The following is an 11,672-nucleotide window of genomic DNA, read 5'->3' as shown; positions in this document are numbered from 1 at the left end:
ACATGTAGTTCTTATGTACACGTGCAACTGTATATGCCATTGGACAGGGCTCCACACAGAAACAGCCTAACCTCCTTGGATCAAAACCAACCTAGGATTCCAGGCCTTGTTATTTTACATCCCAGAGGTCCCCTGATGAGCTCAGCCGGGTTCCCACAGGATAAAAAACCAGGGCAGTTTCTATTGAGACTTCTGTATCAGTTTGTAACAGCCACCCTCCCCCACCCCCACCCCCACCCAAAAAAAAAGTTCAAATAAAGCCAGAGAACACAACATAAATTGTGGGACTTGAACTCAGGAGGGGCTTGCCAGTGGTGGCCTCCAGAGCACAGCAAGCCACAGAGGCCACAAGAGCTCAATGTTAGGTGCATTCACTGTGCACCGGCTAGTGGTATGTCTGAACCCAGCGAGGCAGAAAACACTTCATGCAACAAGTTACAAGAAATCAGTTTATTATTCACAAATAAGGCCTAAGGGACAATTGAGACCTAGCTCTCACTGTGAGCCAGTCTGTGGTAAGACATCTGATCATACTGTGAACCCTGAGATGGTGTTGTTTACTAGAAAAACTCGTTTCTAAGTTGTGGTGTGGCTCAGCCCTAGCACACACCCTTAACGCAAGCACTTTCTGCTTGAGTATTGTAAACAAGATTAAATAAAGTTAATCCTAGGTCAAGTGCAAGCAACCGGTCGTCAGGGAGTGAACACTGGAAAAAAAAAAACAGGGAGAGTAAGAGAAAGTCAGGAGGCAGGAAGTGAAAGGAGGGGCATTCAGTTTGAGGGGTTTTGAGACAATCTGGAGGTGAGCTTCCTTATTATTTTGGGAGGTCAGCTGGGTGTGTTCTCTGTGTCTCTCTGAGGTGGCAGGTTTTTACCCCAGCATCTGGCTCCTGAGTCTTTATCGGTAAAAATCGAACAATTGAGATTTAAAAAAAGAAGCAACAACACCAGCCAACCAAGGCTCAGATAACAAGCAGCCTGAGTCAGGCTCAACAGTCCATGCATCAGCTACATCACAGATATGTGGCCCCAAAAGGCAGCTCATATATCGAGTGGGTCACAAGTCACTGCCTTACACTGTTAAGGGGCATCATGTTCCTAGGAAACACTTAGATGAAACTCAAACGTGTGCCAGGGAACAGCACTGGTTGTCATTTCTCAAGTGCTGTCTGCTTAAAAACAAACAAACAAACAAACAAAAAACGCAGGGCCTTTCACTGGCCTAGAACTCATCAGGTAAACCAGGATGGCTGGGCATCTAGATCTTTCTAGAACCACAGGACTGTAAGCACCCACCAGTACACCCAACACTTTTTGCATGGGTTCTGGAAATTGAACTCAGGTGCTCATGTGTGTAAGGCAAGCAGCTTCCGGCCCCCCAACCACTTCTCAAACTGTGCTTCCACAGCCCAGATGAGGTCATGTAACTGGAGGGAGGTGTCAGAGGCCAGAGCAAAAGGTTTCCCAATGCAAAAATCCCTTTTTTTTCCCTTTCTTCTTTTGGAAATTCAAAATCAAGAGTGTAATGACCCCAGGGTGTTTCTGGCAGTGTCCAGCTGTTGCATCACGTGACTCAGCTGCGGCCTTGGTTCTGAGCACACAGCATGCAAACTGCACTGGAGTGTGTGTGATCGTGCGACACAACCTAAAACATCACAGCTCAGAACCACCACAATATTGTAAGAATCGCAGTGTTTTCCTACTACATAGGTTTTCTGCCCTTATAGAAGCCTAGTAATTATGGCAAACAAAAGCTCATATTTTCCTATCATTCCTGAGCATGTCTCATGTTAATACATCTAGATTTTTTGTTAGATTTATTAATTTTTAAAACTGCTAATTGAGCCGGGTGTGGTGGTGCACGCCTTTAATTCCAGCATTTGGGAGGCAGAGGCAGGTGGATCCCTGTGAGTTCGAGGCCAGCTTGATCTACAAAGTGAGTCCAGGACAGCCAAGATAATATAGAGAAACGCTGTCTCGAAAAACAACAAAAGAAACAAACAAAATCCAGTTGCACTGTCTCCTAGCTGGGGTTTCCCTCAGGCACCAAAAGCCCGCAACCTCGAATGTTTATGGCTCACAAGTCGTGGAAACCATCTGAGCCTCGTTTTCTTAGTGATCTAAAAACCGGGATGTCAAAAACGAGCCAAACCTTGCTGGCCTCAATAAGCAGGGACCGGAGCCTAACAAAATGCAGCTTCGCCTCCACACCTCGCGGCTTCTCAGCTGCAGCGAAAGTAGGCGCGCAGCCACAAACCGCGCTTTCGCCGAGTTTTACGTGGCCTCCAAAAAAAATAAGAAATAAAATATTTTCATGGACACAAATTTCCATCGTAAGATAGAATTGGACAACGAAACCTACGGTCTACATATTTTTTTTTAGTGACTCAAACGGCTCGTGGCCGTAGCGAATCTACCACTGTCACTTCCGGAAGTGCTGTCCCACCGGAAGTTGCGTTTCCTCCATTTTGTGGCTCGCTATGGCGGCTGTGTTGAAGTTGCGACGAGGATGCGGCGCCTTTGACTGAGTGGGTTAGACCAGGCGAGGCATCAGGGACGTTGTGCCGCCCAGCTGCAGACCGGCCCGGACATCGGGGACGCTGTCATGTACGGTGCCGGCGGGGGCCGCGCCAAGCCAGAGAGGAAAGGCGGAGCGAAGGAGGAGGCCGGGCCCGGCGGCTCGGGCACTGGGGGCAACCGGGTGGAGCTTCTGGTTTTCGGCTATGCCTGCAAGTTGTTCCGCGACGACGAGCGGGCTTTGGCCCAAGAACAGGGACAGCACCTCATCCCCTGGATGGGGGACCACAAGATCCTCATCGACAGGTCGGTTCCTCCCCCCACCCGTCGACCCTCCCCCCCCTCCTCCCTCGCCCGCTTGATTTCGCCTGATGTTGACTTGATGGCCAGGACTGGAAAGGGGGTTTTGCGGAGCCCGGGGGACCCGGGGCCTCCCTGCCCCCACGTTTCCCCGGCGTCCGGGGGGAGGGGACGGTGAAACCGGCCCTAAGGCTCCGGCCAGAGCCGGCGCCGCGCCGTCGCCGGAGGGATCGACTCTGCTCCCGCAACCCCTCGAGCCCGGGCTGCCGCTGGCGACTCAGCGCGGTGAAAGCTGCCCGGGGCCTCCCGCCCGCGCCGTGGGGCGGGTGCCGCTGTCCCTCCCTCCGCTCGCTGTGCGGGAGGGAGCCCGGGAGTGCGCTTTTGTTCCTCCGAAGCGCCGCACGCCGAGGCCGTGGGTAGAGAAGCTTCTTTTGGACCCCCCCGGGAGTTAGCCTGAACCGTCTCTGGCCGCCGGCTTGACTTTTGGCGTCCGGCGAGCCCCTCCCCGCGGTTATGCGACCATTTGACCATTTGAAGTTGCCGTCTGTCGGAGGCCAGTCGACCCAGTGCGGACCTTGCTCTTAGGGGTAGCGTTTCTTAGAGCTGGTTTCACTGTTTTCCTAAAGCCGAAGGGTGGAGCTGGGTTATCTTTGTGTTGTTTCTTTTCAAATCACACTCACTTAAGGGTGCCCCGAGTTGAGGGTTAAAAGGGGGGGGGGTGAGGGGGTGGGACTGTGGATTTCTAAAGGTGTTTGATTTGAAAAGGATGGCATTACATGATGTGGGTGGTTTGCTCCTCACCCTGCTTCTCGTGTCTTCAGCCCCTCTTTCCTTCTCCGCTATGCTGGGTTTGGGTATTTGTCCTTCCATTGGGCAGTGTTGCTTCTGGGGCCAGGACTGAAAGGCTAACTGTGAGCAACCATTAAGCTGTGGAGTGGTTTTCTCCAAGTGAAGGAAACCCAACGTTTGAGACAAGTAAAACTGGATTCTGCAAAGACTTGGAACATGCATGGCTGTAGGGATGACCTGTGAGCTGGCCAGAACGGACACCTTAATGCCCAGTAGGCCTTTCCAGCCCCTTACATCTCCATGTGGGGAGAGATCTAGGAGGAAGGACTCATGAAGGGAGTGTTGCAGATGAGACGGGCTCTGGATCTGCCGGTCCACCCTGCTGGAATGTGCTGTGCTGTTGAACCTCGGTTGATAGCAAGTGATGGTGCTTCCCAGGCACTCACTGTGATGTGCACTGTTCATGTTGGGCAAATGCTGAAGCCTCTGCTCCACGGATGCAGTTTCCATATCATTCTGTGCATGATTTGAGTTAGATCTCCCAAAACTGGTGGGGAGCAAACACCACACATGTATATGTGTAATATTTGAAAATAATACATTTGTAAGTTAAGGAGGTTTACATCAAAGTTAAACAACTTTTGGTAATAAAATGAAACAGTTGGGGTCCCCAGGAATTTTTGGCTTTTTTCCTGTGGTGTACTTTTTCCGTCCTTAATTTGGTCTCCATTACAAAAGTCAACATTGATAAATTACTCAAACTTTTGTTTCTCTTTCCACATTCACTTTTGCAACCTAAATTTGAGTATTAAATTTCACTAACTCATTTACTGTCTGGCAGTTGTATGTTGGCAGCATCTCCAATTGACTCTTGTGTTCAAACATAGCAGAAAGTGCTCTTCTTATTCCTAATTTGGTAAAGTACCCATTGGTCTTCAATGATGTGTCTTCATCCTGGGAGACAAAGCTCAAGGGACATGCTGAATCTGCGCCTTCCAATGGTTTTGCTGTGTTTGCAGTGAACCTCCTTAAACTGCATGTATATGTCACTGTTCCTTTGTATGTGTGTCTCTCTACCACATAACCCAGCACTTCTTTCCTCAGCCAAGTGGCTAGGGGCGAGCCTAGCCAAGATTTTACCTCCAATGGACGCAAGTTTCTTTGGTGAAGAGTTCTCCTGAGAGTTCGGGACTAGCAGGAAGAAGCGAGGAAATTTCGCCCGTTTGGTTCTGTCGGATAGGTATTTATGGACTCGGTCTGTGTGAATGTACGCTGTGATATTTAACTACTGAGAACATATTTTTTTGCAAGTGGCATTGAATGGTTGACCAAAGCATACATGGTAAGAACTGCTAGCAAGGGGGATCCGTTTTCTGCCCTAAAGGATTGTCTGCCTTTAGCTCTAAGTTCTTTTGTGCTGTAGAGAGGCACTTAGACTTTGTTATGATTACTTCAGTTTAAAAGTAGGTGAGAGATGACTAGTCACGTTAAATATAAATCTGAAGCTTGGCATTTGTTTTAATACTTTTATTTCATTATTTTAATGGGTAAGTATGTGCAGAGAGTGTCACACGCAATCAGCATGGGTGTAGACTTCCGTCCACTGACCAGCCTGTTCACATTACAGATACGACGGGCGTGGTCACCTGCATGACCTCTCCGCCTACGATGCTGAGTATGCCACGTGGAACCGAGACTACCAGCTGTCGGAAGAGGAGGCGCGGGTAGAGGCGCTGTGTGATGAAGAGAGGTATTTAGCCTTGCATACGGACTTGCTTGAGGAGGAGGCAAGGCAAGGTACTGCTCAAGAAAGACTTACTTTAGCCACACCTTTTAAAATTTTTAAGTATTTAAAAAGTTACTCCCATTCATTTTTTTTATACTCACTCTTTCTGATATTATCTTGACAGTACCCAGTGGATTGGAAAAACAGGAGTCTTTGCGTTCTGAGAGGACCTCAGGATAGTTTATATGTAGAGCCACAGAGAATTTTCCCAGCTTTTGAGGGCAGACTGGGATTTGAAAAACAAAAAACAAACAAACAAACAAAACCCAAAAAACAAAACTCTTTAACTGTTCTTCTTTAACAGTATCGTATGAATTAAAATCGATGTTCTTGTCTTTGCCTTAGTGATCTTTCTAATACAGTTCCTAATCCCAAAATTTCCTCAGCAGGAAGAAATTTTCCATAAAAGACGTGTATTCTTCTGTCTGTGGGTAAACACGTACTGGCAAAAGTACATGCTGATAGATACTAAGTGTGCATTTCCAGGAACATTTTCTCCTCAATAAGAGAAATGTATTGTATGCTTTACTGATAGCTGCACTGTAGGAGTGTGTGAAGTTTTTCACAGTAAACTTCCATTTTTGTTAATAAAAGTCTCGTTTTTATTCAAGAGGAAGAATACAAAAGATTGAGTGAAGCCCTGGCAGAGGATGGGAACTACAGTGCCGTAGGGTTTACTTACGGCAGTGACTATTACGACCCGTCAGAGCCCACGGAAGAGGAGGAGCCTTCAAAGCACAGAGGTAAGGGGAAGGAAGGCTTGCCCTCACGGTACTGACTGCAGCACCCCTGGTGCACTGTGAGGCTCCTTCTGTTGCTGGAGCAAAGCTGGAGACCAGAAGATGAGTTATGAGTGGCAGTGGAAAGGCAGTTCTTACGTGGTTAGCCACCTGCATCCCCTGGCTTCTTGTCTGTTCCTCTTTGGGTGGGTCTCACTGAGTTCCTCATCCCGGGTCACGGTTCTGCGTTGGACACACATTCTTCCCATCTTAGTCATCCCATCTTAGTCATTGTGTGTGAAGAGACACAGGACCAAGTCAAGTCTTATGATAGAAAGCAGTGAGCTGTGGTTAGCTTACTATTTCAGAGGCTCAGTCTGTTATCATGGTGGCAAGCATGGCGGCATACAGACAGTGGCTGGGGCAATGCCGGGGATCTGTATCCTCATCCATAGGGAGAGAGACAGGGACACTCAGGCATGGGGGCCATTCTTACTCTAACCACCACACTTCCGTAGTGTCACTGTCTATTCTGGGGACATCTGAAAGTCAGGTTTGCCGAGGAATTGTTAACATCCCTGGCTCTCCTATGAATCTCTTTCTATATATCCTGTCCCTAGCAGAAGTGTTCAGTGGAAAGATGCCTGAGGGGCTTGTTAACACAAAATGAAAAGACAGGCCTGTTAGTATAGCATTAAAGTTTGAAGTCAGTGCCCTCCCTAGGCTAATGTGGCAACTCTGGAAAATAGTGCTGTCAAAAACTAAGCACTGAGTCAGGCGGGGTGGCACATGCCTGTAATCCTAGCACTCAAGGAGGCAGAGGCAGGCAGATTAATGTGAGTTCAAGGTCAGCTTGGTCTACAGTATGAGTTCCAGGACAACCAGGGCTACACAGAGAAACCCTGTCTGGAAAACCAAAAAACAAACCAACTTCCATGCACTTAACAACGTAAGCAGAGTCCTTGGTTATTTCTGTGAGCCCTGAGAGCATCATTTTCACAGTAGGACATATCATCTGTTTTCAGTAACAGTGATGTCAACTTCAGACATTAGGGACATGTCTTGACAATCAGGATGTTCTGTTTTAAGAAGAGGAAGACCTTTAACATTGGCACGCTATTCATATATTTAAAATAGGAAGCTGAATCACATCCTACAGACAATGTCAGCTAAATCCCTAGAACCCATGAGGTAACTCCTACAAGTTGTCCTCTGACTGCCGCACATATGCAGTCACACACAAAATAATGTAATTTTAAGAATAAAGGCTATTGAGGTATGTTTAGTACCTTAGGATTCAGAAAAGGTGTGGCGTGTGAGGCCGTGTCCAATATATGGCAGACAAATGTTAAATGGACGAAATAAATAGATGTTTAAAATGAATGGTTTGCTTGTGTGGAGAGGGTTTGATTGTTTTATAATTTGGTGATCAAAATTGATTTTTTTTTCCAGACATTGATTATTTTGTGCTACTTCAAAACAGTTGGAGGGTGGTTTTCGAGACCAGTTAATGCAAATGCATCTATGTTAAACGAGGGTCTGGGATCGTGGTAGAGAAGATCTAGACTTTATCCCCAGCAGGGTATGAAAATTACCCAGTTAGCATAGAACAGACTACAATACTAGGACCACATTACTGTCAGAGGACATTAGTGACTTTAAGAACACTCATCAGGGGTGTAAAGAAGTGGCTTGCTTGGTAAAAGCATTCGTTGCACGTCCATGAGGACCCATCCAAAAGCTGGAGTGCAACAGCAGGAGCATTTATAATCGTACCCCGGCTATGCGAGATGGCAGGGAGATGGAGACTCTGTTCAGCTAGCCCGAACACTACCAGAACAACAAAGAGCCCTGCCTCAAGGTTGAAGGCAAGAACTGATACCCAAGGTCATCTTTTGATGTCCACATATGCACTGTGGCAAGCCCATGCCCAGTTTAAAGAACATGTGTTGAGTGTCTGCTGAGCCTTAAGCATTCTGCTATGGGAGAGGTGGTCGTGTAAGCTAGCTCCCTTATGCCAGGAAGTGATCTGGGCGACACTGAAACAGACACAGACAGAGGAAACAGATGCCCAGAATCTTGGGCTCGAGGCTGGAATGCGGATTTCCACCTGCCCCAGAAACACTCTCGTGTTGCTGCACCACCCTCCATCCCTTGGAATCCATGAATGGGGTTAGTCAAATGAAGTGGGACAGCAGGGAGCTGGAAGTGGTTTCTGGAAGTAGTGGTGCCCCAGTGAAGGGTCAGGAAAAGCCCACACGGTGTCATTGCCTGCTGTTGAGACATCATGCTGAAGTTATTCATTTTTTTAACAGAAAAAAATGAGGCTGAGACCTTGGAAGAAAATGAAGAGCCTTTCGTGGCCCCGTTAGGATTAAGTGTCCCGTCTGACGTGGAGCTGGTATGTGTGCTTCTTTACAAGCTTCCTGCTGCTGTTTGTGTTGCGCGAGGGCACAGTAGTAAAGCTCAGCCACTGTGAGGTACTGCACTTGTGAGATGGAGGAGAAAGAGCACAGCTCCCTCACCTCTGAAGAAAAATGAGTGTGAGGTGTGGTGGTCCACAGTGGTCTTCCTGGGTCTTGGGAGGCTAAGGCAGGAGGGTCTCAAGTTCCAAGCCAGCCCAAGTGCTCTAGACAGGGACCCTATCTCAGAAAACAGGAGGCGGGCTGGGAAGATGGCTCAGTAGTAGATTGTGTCCTGCCCTTTCAGAGGCCCCTGCTTCAGTTCCAGCAGCTACATCAGGTAGCTCACAAATACCTACACTTCAGAAGGCTCCTACACGCACAGTACACACGTGTAAACGTACATATATATTTACATATATGCTTATATACATACAATCACAGTACACATAACCTCATGAAGGTACACACGTACACATACATATATAGTCACATACATATATACATATGTACGTACATAATATTTTTTCTTTTTCTTTTTTCTTCTTTTTTTTTGTTTTTTTGTTTGTTTGTTTGTTTTTGTTTTGTTTTGTTTTGTTTTCCAAGACAGGATTTCTCTGTTAACAACAGCCCTCCTTGACTTGCTCTGTAGACCAGACTGGCTTTGAACTCACAGAGATCCACCTGTTTCTGCCTCCCAAGTGCTGGGATTAAAGGTGTATACCATCCACCCCAGCTCATAATATACTTAATAATAAAAAATAATTATTTAATGTATATGAATGCTCTATCTACATGTACACCTGCACTCCAGAAGAGGGCATCAGGCCCCAGTATAGATCGTTGTGAGCTGCCATGTTGTTACTGGGAATTGAACTCAGGACCTTTGGAAGAGCAGACAGTGCTCTTAACAGCTGAGCCATCTCTCCAGCCTCATAATACGCTTTTTAAGAACATACGTTTTAAAACAAGAAAAAGGGGCAAGGGAAGGAGCGTGGCCAGCTCAGCACACCATTGAGTTGCATTGGGTCTGTGTGGCGTTCTGTGGGGATCTCTAGGTTTCCTAGTCGAGTCAAGGCCAGGCTGAGGTGCTGGCTTTTCCTGATGAGCTGTGGAGGTTCCTGCTCTTCGCCTTACATTCACTGGGCACTTGGGTTCCATGTGACGCATCCAGGCCCCCTTTCGTGGATAAGGAAAGCAGAGGGAGAGCTCTGCGTGCAGCTACTTGTCTCTGTGCGGCTCCAGTTTGTTGTTTTATCTGGTAAGCCTTTTGCCAGTCCCTCTGAAACAGGCCTGTGTAATCCAGGCTGGCTGCAGACTCAGTATGTAGCTGAGACTGACCTTGAACTCTCCTCTCTTCCTCCCCCACTGATTGCTTCGATAACAGGCATTCGCCTCTAGCCCAGTGTTTCTTTTTTTTTTTTAATTTTTAAATTATTATTAATTTTTGTTTGTTTGTTTGTTTTGTTTTTCTAGACAGGGTTTCCTCTGTGTAACAGTCCTAATTGTCCTGGAAAACCAGGTCCTATAGACCAGGCTGGCCTCAAACTCACAGAGAACTGCCTGCTTCTGTCTCCCAAGTGATAGGATTACAGACACGCGCCACCGTACCTGGCTCAGCCTAGTGTTTCTAAGTCATGTTTGGCAAGGGTTCCTAAGGGTTCAGGCTCAGAAAAGTGTTTTCTTTGAATTATTTTCACTCAGTGGCAAGTGTTGGAGGTACAACATCCAGGTTTTAAGCTTGACACAGTAGCTCGTCAGGTGGACAGTAAACACCATAACAGAACCATGGCGACAGCCCCTCTGACCCTCTGCTTTCTCTGCTCCTGGTTTGGTCACCCTCAGTTGCGCATGGATTTGAGGCTCTTGCTCTTTTCCTTTTCTGCATCCTGTAAGGGGAAGTGGTTGCTCATTCTCTTATTCAAATCTGGGTAGAAATTTCTGCGTGATTACTATTATGTTTGCTTCCCTGTTTCCATCTTCTGATTCTTTGCAACAATTAGAGCAAAATATTTACCTGAAGAGTTAATGCCCAAGCCAGGCGTAGTGGCCCACTCCTTTAATCCCAGCACTCAGGAGGCAGAGGCAGGTGGATTGCTGTGAGTTCGAGGCCAGCCTGATCTACAAAGTGAGACCAGGGCAGCCAAGGCTAACACAGAGAAACTCTGTCTCAAAAAGCCAAAAATAAAAACCCAAAGTAAGTCCAGGACAGCCAGGGATACACACAGCGAAACCCTGTCTCAGAAAACAAAACAAAACAAAAAAATAATAATAATTAATGTCTTAAAGTTTCACATTAACACATACTTTGGGGTTTTTTTGTTTGGTTGGTTTTTTTGCTTTTTCGTTTTTCGAGGCAAGATCTCTCTGTGTAGCCTTGGCTGTTCTTGACTCATTTTGTAGACCAGGCTGGCCTTGAACTCACAGTGATTTGCCTGCCTCTGCCTCCTGAGTGCTGGGATTAAAGGCGTGCGCCACCATCCCTGGCCTTGCTTTTTTATTTTTTAAGATTGAATTTAAATTATGCATGTCTGTGTGGGGGTTTGTACACATTAGTGAAGGTGCCCATGGAGGTCAAAGGTGTGTGAACTACCCTGGAACTGGAGCTCTTTAATTGATAAGCTCTCTCCAGCCTACATACTTGTGTTGCTATGTACTGTTTCTGTTTTGTTTTGTTGGTTTTTCGAGACAGGGTTTCTCTGTGTAACAGCTTTGGCTGTCCTGGAGCTCGCTGTGTAGACCAGGCTGGCCTTGAACTCACAGAGATCCACCTGCCTCTGCCTCCCAAGTGCTGGGATTAAAGACGTGCGCCACCACTGCCCGGCTACCTTATTTTTTGATATGGTATCTTTCACCGGGACCTGGGGCTCACCTGTTGGGCTAGACTCATTTGCATTAAACCATAAGGGTAGATTCTTCATCCACTGTCTCCCCAATTCTGGTATTTCAGGTACATGCTACCATGCCCAGGTTTTCACATGAGTGCTGGGGATTGGACTCAGGGCCTCATGCTTGAGCAGCAAGCTCTTTATTCACCGAGCATCTCCTCAGTCCTTTGTTTTTGACACAAAAGATTTTTTTTAAATGTCTGTTCAAATATAAAAACAGATACAATAGACTGTTGATGGCTTACTTCCTGTCGTAAGATTTAACAGCTGT

At 46.9% G+C, this 11,672-nt stretch overlaps 1 protein-coding gene across 9 annotated transcripts in view; it reads left to right on the top strand.

Moving 5' to 3' along the window:
* The first annotated feature begins 2,442 nt into the window (after positions 1-2,442).
* SFSWAP (splicing factor SWAP) overlaps positions 2,443-11,672 on the top strand; it is a 73,346-nt gene continuing 64,116 nt past the window's right edge. For 4 of the 9 annotated variants that reach the window (XM_084762594.1, XM_084762593.1, XM_084762592.1 and 1 more), the window contains exons 1-4: positions 2,444-2,823; positions 5,234-5,403; positions 6,004-6,135; positions 8,427-8,512. In XM_084762594.1, the coding sequence (XP_084618720.1) occupies positions 2,606-2,823; positions 5,234-5,403; positions 6,004-6,135; positions 8,427-8,512 (606 nt within the window). In that variant the 5' untranslated portion in view covers positions 2,444-2,605. Of the gene's footprint in view, positions 5,404-6,003; positions 6,136-8,426; positions 8,513-11,672 lie in introns of all 9 variants that reach the window. The other 5 variants (XM_084762591.1, XM_084762590.1, XM_084762588.1 and 2 more) reach the window with 3 other exon arrangements.

Source organism: Acomys minous (genome assembly GCF_964271855.1).
Source record: "Acomys minous genome assembly, chromosome: 16".
Lineage (NCBI taxonomy): Eukaryota > Metazoa > Chordata > Mammalia > Rodentia > Muridae > Acomys > Acomys minous.
The sequence above is the reverse complement of the archived record's forward strand: the minus strand, read 5'-3'. Positions and strand labels throughout refer to the sequence as shown.